Here is a 14,668-nt window from a genome sequence, read left to right as displayed (position 1 = left end):
AGGGAGATGAATCTACGTCCATATTTTAAGGACTATAAGATGCAATTTTTTCTTCAATAAATTGCCTCCAAAATGCAGGTGTCTTATACTTTAAATTAATATAAAAAAGTACCATGTTTGATTTAAAATTCCCATCAGTCTTAAAAATGGCCATATATTCAATGCTTCAGCAAACTTATCTCTGTCTGACAACACTGAATTCAACTGGCAGAAGCAGTGCACCAATGCAATGAACACAGGTTGTGGGGTTCACAAGCTTGTTAACATTGCCTCCCACCCATCATGCCATCACAGACCCAGAACACTGCCTAGCCTATGATGCATCACTGCAGTCTACGGTGCCAGTGAACTTGAATTGAAAGTGATTTGTGTAATCAGCAACAGTACAATATTTTTGTTAGTAACTAGTTTCATAATGGAAAAAAAAACAAAAGGTATTCATATGATGTGGGCCATAAATTGAAAGTAATAGCATATGCAGAAGACCATGGAACCAGAGCAGCTGAGCGGCATTTCAGCCCTTCATCAACAGAATAACCATTTGTGATTGGCGGGCTAGTAAACAAGAACTGAAAAAAATGAGGAAGACAATGTGCAAATAGAGGACTGAAAGCAAAACGGCTAAAACTAGAAGATGACACATTGAAATGGATTCAAGGACACCACAAAATGGCAATGGATTTAATACAAAAATGATTCAAATAAATGCTCATATGATAGCACTACAGTGGAACTTAACAGACTTTAAGGGTGGAGTTAGTTGGTGCTACAGGTTTATGGAGTATCATGGACTTAGCATGTAAACCAAAACCAAAATATCTCAGAAAATGCCACAGGAGTATGAAGAGAAAATATTATCTTTCCACCACTTTATTATTCAACATCGAAATAAAACCAGTGTGGAACTAAGCCAAATAGCGAATACAGACGAAATTTCTCTGACATTTGATGTGCAAAGCAACACAACTGCTGCCACGAAAGGTGCTAAAACTGGAACTATAAAAACAAGTGGACATGAAAAAATGCACTACACTGTTCCCCTTTCATGACACGTAAATGGTACTAACCTTAATTCAATGATCATTTTCATGAACAAAACAACGGTAACACCTTCTGAAACATTGCCTGGTGTTATTGTTCACTTACAAAACATGGGCTGGATGAACAAGTCTGGCATGAAATAGTGGATTAACAGAGTGGGAGGAAAGGAATGGTGCAGCAGCACAAGTGCATGATGGGCGGAGGTAAGGAGAAGGCTGGGGTGGGGAAGGGGAGGAATGGAAGGGTAGGGGTGGCGGACAGCGCAGTGCTGCTGGGGAGTGCGCAGGGATGAGGTGGAGAGAGGGTAGGCCAGCTATGTGGTGTGGGACGTTAGACTGTGGAAAAGGGAGAGGTGGGGAAGGGGAGGGAGAGAAGTAAAAAGATTGGGTGTGATGTTGGAATGAGGGCTGTATTGTGCTGGAATGGGAACAGGGAGGCTGGATGGGTGAGGACGACAACTAACGAAGCTTGAGGCCAGGAGAGTTATGGCAACATAGCATATATCCCACCTGTGCAATTCAGAAAAGTGGAGTTGGTGGGAAGGATCCACATTGCACACGCTGTTAAGCAGTCATTGAAGTGAAGGATGTAATGTTTGGCAGCATGCTCAGCAGCCAGGTGGTCCATTTGTTTTTTGGCGACAGTTTGTCGATGGCCATTCGTGTGGACAGACATCTTGTTGATTGTCATGTCCACATAGAATGCAGCACAGTGACTGCAGCTTAGCTTGTAGATCACATGACTGGTTTCACAGGTAGCCCTGCCTTTGTTGGGACAGGTGATGGCTGTGACTGGAATGGAGTGGGTGGTGATGAGGTAAGGGGGTTCGGAGTAAGGGTTGTGTACAGATGGACGAGTATATTGTGTAAGTTCGGTGGACAGCGCAATACCACTGTGTGTGTGTGTGTGTGTGTGTGTGTGTGTGTGTGTGTGTGGGTGTGTGGGTGTGTGATTGGGGGGGGGGGGGTGTAAAGGATAGTGTGCAGGACATTTCTCATTTCAGGGCATGATAAGCGGTACTCGAAACCATGGCACAGAATGTAATTCAGCTGCTACAGTCCTGGGTGGTAATGAGTTACGAGGGGATTGCTCCTCTGTGGCCGGACGGTGGGACTTTGGGAGGTGGGGGAGACTGGAAAGATTAGGAATGGGAGATTTGTTTTTGTACAAAGTTAGGGGGATAATTACAGTCTGTGAAGGCTTCAGTGAGACCCTCATTATATTTCGAGAGGAACCACTCGACGCTGCAGATGTGATGACCATGGGTGGCTAGGCTGTATGGAAGGGATTTCTTGGTGTGACCATTAAAGTGTATATGAGAGAGGAATGGAACAAATGGATGATGGATAAAACCCAACATGAATTCACACCGAAGGGAGCTTCAAAATGATCTACAATCAAACAAATGTATTAGTGGATAAAACAGTCATACTCTAGAGTGAGAGACAACATTACTGTTAAGTCTTTCAAGCAGTGCAGCATTCAGTAACGCTCTTAATGGGAGTGAAGACCATCTGCGTTTTTCAGGGACTTTAATGGTCAGTACAGTTTTATAAACTGAGGTTTTTAAAGTCTGGCTTTGCAATCTAAAAAAAAATGGTAAAAATGTAACATTTTTTAAAAATTGCTTAAAAATTAAAGTGTGACTTTTAGCCTTAAAATATGGTAGTCATGTGAGACTGGGATGCGGTTGTAGAGGAAGGAGTGGAAAAAAAGGGTAACGGGAAAATATGGGCTCGGTACTACGAACCAGAGAAGAGAGAGACTAGCTAACTGAGTTCTGCAATAAATTTCAGCTAGTAATAGTGAACACAATGTTCAAAAATCACAAGAGGAGGTGGTATACTTGGAAAAGGCTGGGAGATATGATTAGTTTTCGGTTAAAACTACATCATGGTTAGCCAGAGATTCTGAAATCAGGTATTGGACTATAAGATGTACCCAGCAGCACAAATAAACTCAGATCACAATTTAGTATTGATGAAGAGTAGGCTGAAATTTAAGAGACTAGTCAGAAAGAATCAATATGCAAAGAAGTGGGATAAGGAAGTACTTAAGGATGATGAGATACCTTGAAGTTCTCTAAGGGTATAGATACTGCGACAAGGAATAGCTCAGTAGGCAGTTCAGTGAATAGGAATGAACATCTTTAAAAGGCAATCACAGAAGCTGGAAAGAAAACCATAGCTACAAAGAATGTAACTGTGAAGAAAACATGGATAACAGAAGAAATATTTCAATTGATTGAGGAACGAAGGAAATACAAAAATGTTCAGGGAAATTCCGGAATACAGAAATATTAGTCACTTAGGAAGTAAATAAACAGTAAGTGAAAGGAAGCTAAGGTGACATGGTTGCATGGAAAATCTGAAAAAAAAGAAAGATTATCAGAAGGGCTGCCTCACCATACAGTAAATTCAAAACTACATTCGGTGAAATTAGAATGAAGGGTGGTAACATTAAGAATGCAATGGGAATTCCACTGTTAAATTCAGAGGAGAGAGTGGATAGGTGGAAATAGTACACAGGGAGGCCACTTGTCTGATATGATAGAAGAAGAAACAGAATTCAGTATAGCGAGATAAGGGCTCCAGTAGTAGAATGAGAAATTAAAAGAACTCTGGACAGTGTAAAATCAAATAAGGCAGAAGGGATAGATAACATTCCATCAGAATTTCTCAAATCACTGGGGGAAGTGGCAACAAAACAACCAGATACACTGGTGTGCAGAATGTACGAGTCTGGTGATATACGATCAGGCTTTCTGAAGAATATCATCTACGCAATTCCAAAGATGCAAGAGCTGACAAGTGTGAGAATTAACGCACAACCAGCTTAACAGCTCATGCATCTGCGCTGCTGATAAGAATAATATACAGAACAATGGAAGGAAATTGAGGCTGTGTGAGACAGCTTTACGAAAGGCAAAGGCACCAGAGAGGCAGTTCTGACGTTACAGTTGATAGTGGGAACAAACCTGAAGAAAAATCAAGACATGTTGCCTGGAGGCATGTAAGCTGCAAAATGTGATCACTGTCATCATTTGCACTCCTATTACTTCCAATGTGGTACAAAGGGGAATCCTAACATCTATGTGAACCAAGTACGGACCTGTCCAAATGTTCTCTCATGGCTAGCACAGTTCCAACTGAATGCACGATAAGCACGGAACGTTAGGAAATGGTCATCAGTGAACTGCAGTTCTTGTAGAGCAACGCAAATTGCAGTTCCAGCAGTTGACAGTAATGTCCATTACAGTTGCACTGAATGATCATGTTTTGGGTGTCCAGGTTAGGCATGAAAGGCCCAGGGGGACTTGTCATGCCTCTGGATCACTACCTGTCACCGATGAGCAATGAGGGTGAAACCATACCGTGAGCATTTGAGGATTTGATCAGAATCAGCAGTGTATGAGGAAAGGGTGAGGGTGTATCCGGCACCTCCAGGATCACTGGAGATTCGTCTTTTTCGCCTTCTGCTTTTGCTTCTTGTCCTCCTCCTGCGCAGCCTTTAACCGTCCAAATTCTTATGAGAGCCTATCTACAATGAGTGTGGGATAGACAAAGAGGGGGCAGCTCTGGAACACTCAGGGTGCAGTTCTTTCAACCACTGGCAGGTGTCGGTCCTCTGATCTGTGGGTTTCTAGGGACAGCAGTCTCAAAAAGGGAGCCCTCTCATTGGTAGGCATTAGCAGAAGAAACTGATTCTCTTTTTGGGTGTGGGAATTGGTTCTCAAAGATGGTGCCACGGACATCACAAGAGAGTAGAGTGGTGGCAGAACTTGTTTTGAAAAACTGGGAGATGATTGTAACTTTCACGCAATTGGACTTAATATCAACAGGATGTAGGCATTTTTATTTTTTACATGCCTCAGTATACGAACAGCATTCAACAGATTTATATACCTGCATATTCTTTTCTTTCTTGAAGATCCAGCAAACCTGTAAATGTGGAGGATGGTGCAACTGATGCACACAGATCGTTGTTTACAAGGACTACCTTTGAGCAGTGATCATCTGCAGTTATCACATTTTGGGTCTGCCATACAGAAGGACAAAATATGACTGAAGTGCAAACACCTCATGGATGGTGGGACGTAAGCCTTCATGTCACACCCTTATACTATTATTTTAACTTTTGCTGGGAGGACATTCCGTTCAAAGGCTAAAATTAAGACACCTATATCTATTCTACTACCCTTGGGAACTTTTTCAGACGGATTGGACAAAATGTATGCTTTGTCTCTCAAGATTAGCTTGTAGCTTCTCATCTGTTTGGAGTGCAAGGTCTCAGTGGAAGATAATTCCCTGGATCATTTTCAAAGTCTTGAGTGGGATAATGGTCACTGGTAGGTAAGCCACACATTCACATGGCTGAAGAGCTACAGACTGTGCAGCACAGGAGGCTTTAATAAATAGTGATCCATTGTGCATTTTTCCTAATGACTCAGCTTCTTGAAATTTATCTTCTATGTGTTCCACTGAAAATAATGGCTTTGTCACAATAAAAGCACCCCCATCACTTCAAGGACACACAAAGTATTGGATAAACTGTTTTGCTCCTAGATGACTGCCTTGTCCCAGTTGAAAAGGGGTAGCCAGGGTAGGGAAAGCACTGGGGTTATAACAATCCACAATGAAATTCCTGTACTTGTCTGATGAGATGGCCAGATCAGAACACCCATTATTCTGATGTAATTTAATACATTTCATGTGCAAAACATCCATCCAGATGCCACGTATTCTGATCAAGTGCTTTCTCCGCTGATGCCGCCTAGCTGTAGCAAAGGCCATCTGGCATCATGACCACTGCTGAGAGTCTTGATGCCCAAGGAAGATGGGCATCTCCTTCTTGCATGCACGGGGAGCTAGAAGCTTAGGCATCAGCATTGTGATCCCTGTGTTGTCAAGGGGCTTCGTCAAAAGGGTGCCTAATGATCCCATCATGTCGGACTGGCTACCACACTGGCTTTGAAGAGCAAATAAGGGCATATGCAGGTATTGTGGGCAGATGATCTATAACACCACATGCAGAAGATACTACTTACGGTGTTATTTCCCAGTCTGTCCACACTATAGTAAAATGTGGAAAATGAAGGTTAAACCCAAAAGGGGACAACAAATTACTTCAGCCAAAAGGTGGTGAATGAATGGATATTCCGCAAAAGGAAAGCAGACCCTACGGAATACCTGAGTCAATATCAAAAGCTGCCAGCGCGAGAAAGAATGCAAGAGAAGCAAGGACAGACAGAGATGAAAGATTGCAGTACAGGAAAGGACGTAGGTGCTGCAATAGCTTGGAACCCCATGCTCACCGCACATGCACTCACTAAAGAGTGATGAGCCCCCTGAGAAAATTACTTTCCCAGGAATCAACATCATCCGATTCTCATCTTGTACAATTTACTTATTCCTCCAGAGTAAACTGCCTCTGTACCCCATTGAAACTTTCGAAAACTACACAGATATGAATTCTCTAAAGCACACGATGAGTCTGTAGAAGAGATTCCTGTCGTACTGAACTCTTACTCAAAGTTTCCGCGGGCTGTCATATCTACTGATCTACTGCCAAAAACATCCACAGAGTGTCGTAAAGTGTACAATCATGGCCTGAATCAAGAGATCGGCCTGCTAATTAATAAATTCAAAGAAATGGAGACCAATGAACATCTATAAATTTGATGGATTCTTAGAATGAACAAGGGAGAGAAAAATGGCAGAAAGAAACCTGGGTCACTGGCTTCACACATTCCATCAGAAAAGCTTTGACACTGATTTGGAGGGTAGGAGAAGACTCTTCTCACAACACAAAGAAGTCAACAATTTCATGCGGCACAACTGCCAGTCACATGGTGAGAGTTTTCCAACTTTGAGCAGATAAAGTAAATATTTGGCCAATAAAGAATAACCTCCATTTATGATCACTGAACTGGAGAAACCCCTTGACCAATACAAAATCTAGAAAAGCTGCAAGTGCAGATGGGCTTTACCCTGAATTTTTCAAACACACAGAACCTACAAGGCGAATGTGGCTAGTCAGCCTTATCCATGACATTCTTCACACAGGAACATTACCAGCAAAATTTAAGTGGGCTAAAATTTTTGCTATCAAAAATCACAGAAAATAAGGAAAGCTGCAGGGCACTTTTGTCCCATATCTCTACTTCGCAGTGTTTACAAACTTTTGGAAAGAATGACCTTAAACCAAATACAAGACAAAATTTATTATGTGCTGCCATCTGAACAAGCTGGATTTAGAACTTGTAGAAACTGCTGAGAACAAGTGCTCTTCTTGACTACTCACACAGAAACTGGCAACCAGAAGAAACTCAAGACTGGAGTAGTTTTCACTGACCTGTCAGCAGCTTAAGACAAAACTCTAGGCAACCTCTTAAGCAACATGTTGAGCAAGCAGGGTTTAAATACAGCAAGGTGAAAAGAAGAGCAGATGGCACGTACACAATGATGGCTTGCCTCAAGACTCCGTTCTTGCTCCAGTGTTACTCAATCTCTACCTAGCAGGCCTATCGAACTTGACACTCCAGAAATTCCAGTACACAGATGACCTTGTAACTTCATACCAGAGTGAAGATCTATCTGACTGTGAAGAACACCTAAAAAACAGTCTCTCTAAACTCTGAATATTTTAAAACTTGGAGACTTAGACCTAATGTTTCTAAAACACAAGTAGGTCTTTTCCACCTCTATAATCATCTAGCACCAGCAGAGATCAACCCACGGTTTGGCTCTCTTAGCATAGTCAAATCCAATCATAAACCAAACTACCTTTGTGTCACATTAGAAAAAGTGCTGACAATCATAAACACCTTTCTAACACAGTTCAGAAGGTAGATACATAAGTAAATCTCCTGAGAAAGCTAGCAGGTAATACATTGAGGCCTTAGTTCCCCATCGGGCATCCCTTGTTTTGGTACTCTCTGCAGCAAAATACTACACACTAGTTTGGTTCCATAGAGCTCATACAAAGAAGGATGACATTAATTAGAATGCAATTATAAGAATCATTAGTGGAACAGTCAGATCTACATCTATATGCTGGCTACCAATACCATCAAACATCTGTCAGATCACCTCCGTCGAAAGGCAGCTCTCTACAGCTTTTGCCAGCAAGTTTCTAAAAATGAACCATTCACTCTCCACAAAGATTTACTCTCCCTGCCTAGGAAACATCTCAAATACAGAAGACCAGCATATGAAGGAGTCCAAATGCTCTCCACTTGTTTCAATCGGGATGCTGAATATCAAGCCACAAAAGGCTGGAACCATGAACTTACTGATAACCCAAGTGTAAAAAGTTGCATGTGTGTATTTTTTGTTTTAATATGTCAAGAATTTGTTATTGTAGCCAACGCATATGATAAGTAATTGATAATTTCCCAGTCGGAAGGGTACCTGGCTGAAAATGTCTGGGCACACAAAACTTTATAGTATTGATAGTTTATAAGCCAACAGCAGAAGATATTTTAAATTTCATCAGGCAGTGAGGGAATGAAAAGATGGTGCCTAATGCTGTAATTGAATCTATAAGCCCAAAAAGTTGTATAACACTTGCACAGAAATATGTCTGACATTCAAGATTTCCAGCATTTATTACAGCTGTTTTAAAGTGGCCCGGCGCAATGTGGATAAAAGAAGGGTGGGGGGTACAAAATTACATCTCTCTCAATAGAAGAAAAAAGATTAAATTATGGAAATCCCATGTGGTCATATTCCATCATATTTCGGACGTGTATTCACCAGTAAAACACAAAAAAAACCACATGTGGTCATAGCAACAAAGACTTCAAAACATTTGTGGAAAAATGTACTTGTACCCATAAAGTCAACAGGAGAGTTCAATTCATATCTTTATTAGTTGTTGACCACTTACAGCAGAATAGTTTTAGATATTAACATAAATTAATAACAACTTTTACAGAAAAGTTGAAGTTCTTGCACTGTAATTCCACTCTTTTCAAAATATTCTTAAAAACAATGACAGTGTTTATTTAAAATAGTTCTGTTTTTGTAGAATTGGTGTTTCAATAACCAGTCATGAATCTTACTCCGGACTTATTTCAGGGTGAAAAACAAGCAGATTTTAGGTGTTCATTAAAAAATTTTAAACATATTATTTAGTGCAAGTTTCTGGTCTTTGTCAGGCTGTGTCTTGGTATGTGAAAGTGCCGTTTACCTTTAGTGTTAGGATAGTGTATCTTGCCTCTGATGTTGAATCCACCCAAATTGCTTTTAACACAAGAGCAATTCCGTATAAATGGACAGCTTTACAACACTCAGTATCCTGAGCTTGATAAACAAGGTTCAGCAGTATTCTTATGACTCACTTTTCTCATTATTCAGAATACTTTTTTTTCCCTTTTCTTCAGAAATTACTGACATACCAGTATGCTGAAGGAGATGTGCAACTAGAAAAGGCCAAAATATGCCATCTTCAGATACTCATTAGTGACTGCAGTGGTCAGTTTCCGCATGAGATAGCACACTCTAGCTATTCACTTGCAGGTATGGCTAATATGTAACCTCATGTTTAATTTGGAATCAATGTGAAAATCAATATCTCAATAATTGTTTATTTACAAATGATAACCAGTCTCACCTTTTTGCTGGCCATCTTCAGATCTAAGGCACTATATCGCTGCAGCTGCTGTGCACAGAACAGTTGCTTGAAATCATAATTGTTTACTGCTGAGCAGAGTCTTAGATCTGAAGACAGCCAGCATAAAGGCTGAAAGGGCCGTCTTTATTTTTAAATTGTTTTACTTTCTGCATTTTTTGTTGACCTCAACCGAGTGTGTATATATCTATATAGAGGAAAACATTCCACGTGGGAAAAATATATCTAAAAACAAAGATGATGTGACTTACCAAACGAAAGTGCTGGCAGGTCGATAGACACACAAACAAACACAAACAAACATACACACAAAATTCAAGCTTTCGCAACAAACAGTTGCTTCATCAGGAAAGAGGGAAGGAGAGGGAAAGACGAGTGTGTGTGTGTGTGTGTGTGTGTGTGTGTGTGTGTGTGTGTGTGTGTGTGTGTGCGCGCGCGAGATTGTATGCCTGTCCTTTTTTCCCCCTAAGGTAAGTCTTTCCGCTCCCGGGATTGGAATGACTCCTTACCCTCTCCCTTAAAACCCACATCCTTTCGTCTTTCCCTCTCCTTCCCTCTTTCCTGAAGAAGCAACCGTTGGTTGCGGAAGCTTGAATTTTATGTGTATGTTTGTGTTTGTTTGTGTGTCTATCGACCTGCCAGCACTTTCGTTTGGTAAGTCACATCATCTTAAAGTCAAACATGGTGCACAACTCTACGCAGCATAAGGATAAAAGCTCAAAGAAGACTCATTCTCTACTGTTCATGTTCATTCTCCATAGCCTCTGCCTTACCATGTTCCCCACTCTCCCACTAAGCATTAAAGGTGAAACCTCAAGCGAAAAGACGCTGCTGTTTGCGTTTCACTTAGACCAACAGAGTGCTAAAAACAATCAATGATTTTTATGGCTGATCTAAGTAATGAATTCATTACTGATGGCTGTGAAGATGTGATCATGATCTTAGTAATCAACTCAAACAAGTCATCACAATGTTGAAAATTTGTGCCTTGTGAACAAATACAAAGTCAGTGCCACTCTCAAAATTCAGGTCTCCCCCATCTTGAAATATTCTACATTATTTATATGCATCGATATAAGATGATTGAAAGATAATAGATACTGAAGTTGTCAATGAACATTGATTCAATGGCAGTCAATTAACTCATGTAGCATTAGACTATAACTTAGCACCAATTTGCAAACAATTATGGAGGTTCTCAAAATATGTCGGTCATGATTTTAAAACATAATGGTCTACAGGCATAAATAATTTCTGCACTGAAAGCATGTTAGAGGCATCTGTTGCAGGTAACAGGTCAAAGGTTGTTTGTGGTGTCAGTGTCAGTATAGCATACCTCTAAAAATAGTATTTATGTTAAAGGAGTTCTTTGGCACTTGACAGAATATTATAAAATGCATAAAAATGATACTCTTCCTTTACATCTGCAGCAACTTTTTATTTTTTCACTACAATGTTTTGTAAGTTGATAATAGCCTAAAGTACAAACTAGTTGGTGACAAAATAATGCAGAATACTAAAAACAGGTTTCCTTTTTGCTCTTAATATGGAAGTGTTTACAAAGATAGTATAAAATACAAATCCCCATATAGCCATACACACACACACACACACACACACACACACACAGAGAGAGAGAGAGAGAGAGAGAGAGAGAGAGAGAGATTGAGATTTCATTTCCTGGAAATCTAATACTGACATTAGGATTACAACAAAGCAAACACACTTGCTAAATGTACCCAGTACACACAATATGTTTTATGCAAATAAGCTAACAATAAATGGATAAAGTGGAATATTAAATAATAGTCACTGACTTTGACTAGTGATGCAGGAAATGTGAGAAATGTCATAAAGAACGTGGCAAATACGATGTAATATAAGAGGCAGTTTTTTCGCACAGGCTACGCTACAGATAAGTCTGTCACTACAACCAGGTATTTTTGATTTCACATTCACTAGTTTTACTAACTCTCAATCAAACTGTAAAAATATTCACCAAAATGTGTCACCAAAACAGCCATTAACATTATGTTGCTGGGCAAAGCCAACAATTAGAATCGAATATTCCTCTTAACCCAAGAAAGTTACCTTGTCTAAATGACAGAACAACTGTATAGAGAAATATATGTTACTGAATATAATAGAGGGAAACATTCCACGTGGGAAAAATATATCTAAAAACAAAGATGATGTAACTTACCAAACGAAAGCATTGGTATGTTGATAGACACACAAACAAACACAAACACAAACACACACACAAAATTCAGCTTTCGCAACCCACGGTTGCTTCATCAGGAAAGAGGGAAGGAGAGGGAAAGACGAAAGGATGTGGGTTTTAAGGGAGAGGGTAAGGAGTCATTCCAATCCTGGGAGCGGAAAGACTTACCTTAGGGGGAAAATTACATTATGTCTACATGTACAACTCTTAATCTAAGCAGTTACGATTACCACTTTCAAATAATGAAATCATAATATCAAATGCCTATTTTTCTTAGTTATCTAGCTACAGATTAACCTTATGTTTCACACAGTAACTATTATTTGTTCTACACATAACATAGAGCACGCTTCTAATCTTGATTGTTTTTAGCTGTACACTGGCAACATTCAGGAGCAATACATTGTGGGCAACACATAGTCAACAGTCTCCATTCCACAATTTGTCATGTCTACATATGTCTAGTACTCACAGTTCACCAAGTGCAGTGAAAAACTGGTTACTAAATATAACTAACATATAGGCAAACCTAGTCACGATTAAAAGCATGTCTTGCAATTAGGTCAATAAGAAATAAAAAGAAAATAATATAGTACATGTAAATCACTTTCCATCAATGATAAAATGCTGTTGATTACTGGCACATGTTTCAATATTATATTTGTCTTATTTGGATGAAGAGCAGTTTGGCTTCAGAAGGGGCAAAGACACAAGAGCTGCTGTTTGACTGTTACGAATAAATGGTGAAACATACCTCAAAACAGATACAGTGGGGGAAGTTCGTGTAATTTTTGCTGACTTGGAAGAAGTCTTCGATTGAGCTTAGTGGATTAAACTTTAGATGTCTAGAAGATCAGAATTAACTGGAATGAGAGCAATGAAATAAGTAGTTTATATAGAACATATATGAGACAACAGAAGGATTTAAAATCGAGAAGAAGGTTAGACATGTGTGTCTTTCATCTACTCTGTTTAAAATCAATTTAGATTATTTAGTTAAAAACTTGTTAAAAAAAATATGTTGCAATAGGAGGAAGGATAATCTGAAGTAGGCCTATAGGATTTCTTGATAAAGTGGCAAAGGTAATAATATGCCAAAAGAACTTAACACCAACTGTAAGCAATAAGGAATTAAGATAAATGTGAAGAAGACTAAGGTGATGATTTTTACATGGCACTCAAGGAAGATAAAAGTGAACATCTGTGCCGAGTTAGAAAAAGTTGATAACTGTAGGTACCTAGGCTGCAAAATAACCAATAACATAATACACAGTCCTAATCAAGAAACAAAAACCAGAGTACATTTTGAAGAAGAAATGTTTTACAGGAAGAGTGGTATTTGCTCGGTATTGAATAGGCCTAACCATTTATGGGAAAGATTAATAAAGTGTTGCCCTGTATGGTGCCGAAAAAGGGACATGGAGATGGAGACAAGAGAAATACTTAGCCTACAGGCTTTTGAGATGAGAATCAGAAGAAAGGAAGAGGTGATCAGATAAAATAGGAATAACGCTCTGTTGTTACACAGAATGAGTGAGGAAGAATACACAAAATGAAAAGGAACCACATAATTAAGGATGCACTAGAAACAATAGTGACAGGGAAGATGACTAGCGGAAGAAGAAAAACATAATTGATGATATCTAGAAAAATGCATCACACACAACTACAAAATGGATGGTACAAAAACAGGATTCGAGAATTCTGAACTTGCAGTGATGGAGATGTCTAATTGGCAGAACATGCATCATCTCACTCAAAAGTCACCATCACCACGACCACCATTATTTTTCTATTCTAATGTATGCAGTAAATTCTTAATTTGATCTATTCCTAAATTTATCCAAACATGACTAATTACGGCTCTGTAATAGTCCTGAAGATATAACTAACCTTTTGCTGTTGTGGCGACTATCATATCCAATAACAACACTATTCATTGCAGCAGGTGACTGTTTTGTTACCTCTTCCAAATAAGATGTAAATCCTTGTGTCGTCTGTATAATGACTAAATCATTCATTTGAGCATAACCGGCCCCCATTCGTCCTCGCAAGCCGGCTGTTCCAAATTCAAGGCGATTTAATAAAATATTTGACAGCGTTTCATAATTACCAGATGCACAGAGTGACTTTATCTCCTGGGTAGTGCCTTCATTCTATCATCAAAAATATGAAGATACATTTAATTTATATTTATTCTTTATGGTATCCGACATTTATAAAAACGAGTGTTTACCTTGTCCCATTCAAGCCATTCGTCAATTTTCTCCTGTACCTTGCTGTCGACCTTCTGCATGTTTCCCTTTCCGTTCTTCCAGTTCTGAATCAATCTTTCTCGTGCTAAAACAATCAGATACGTTACTTTGAGTACAAATTATTAGAAAAGCGTAAATGGCATGTCAACAGAGGAAATAATTATAATAAATATCTAAAGAGACGTAAATCTTCAATAATGAACACATACATTGTTTGCAAACGCACTTAGCTCACTAGAACTCAGTGCTATACGTCACACGCAAAGAATTTTTGGCAAGATCTTTCGCTGGTATCAAGGAGGGTATAAGTCTTTAATTGCATGTGCTAAATAGAGTACACTCTCCGACTACAGAGACAAATAAACGAAAGTACGAAACGTAAACTTCAACTGTTAACCCTGATACTGATACCAACGAATGGATCAGCTGATAATTATCTATGGCGAAGTCACAGCTGCGAAAAGCAATGCATTGAGTTTTTTAGGCGACAGGAGGTTAAGAAAATCCGACATGA

At 39.4% G+C, this 14,668-nt stretch overlaps 1 protein-coding gene across 3 annotated transcripts in view; it reads right to left on the bottom strand.

Moving 5' to 3' along the window:
* Positions 1-14,668, bottom strand: part of LOC126091854 (phosphopentomutase) — a 122,986-nt gene that overhangs the window by 107,500 nt on the left and 818 nt on the right. For 2 of the 3 annotated variants that reach the window (XM_049907119.1, XM_049907121.1), the window contains exons 1-3: positions 14,364-14,502; positions 14,136-14,239; positions 13,793-14,055 (exon numbers count right to left, since the gene is read on the bottom strand). In XM_049907119.1, the coding sequence (XP_049763076.1) occupies positions 13,793-14,055; positions 14,136-14,195 (323 nt within the window). In that variant the 5' untranslated portion in view covers positions 14,196-14,239; positions 14,364-14,502. Of the gene's footprint in view, positions 1-13,792; positions 14,056-14,135; positions 14,240-14,363; positions 14,503-14,668 lie in introns of those variants that run through there. The other variant, XM_049907120.1, reaches the window with a different exon arrangement.

Source organism: Schistocerca cancellata, chromosome 7 (assembly GCF_023864275.1).
Source record: "Schistocerca cancellata isolate TAMUIC-IGC-003103 chromosome 7, iqSchCanc2.1, whole genome shotgun sequence".
In the NCBI taxonomy this organism is placed as follows: domain Eukaryota; kingdom Metazoa; phylum Arthropoda; class Insecta; order Orthoptera; family Acrididae; genus Schistocerca; species Schistocerca cancellata.
This window is presented reverse-complemented; position numbering and strand designations above follow the sequence as displayed.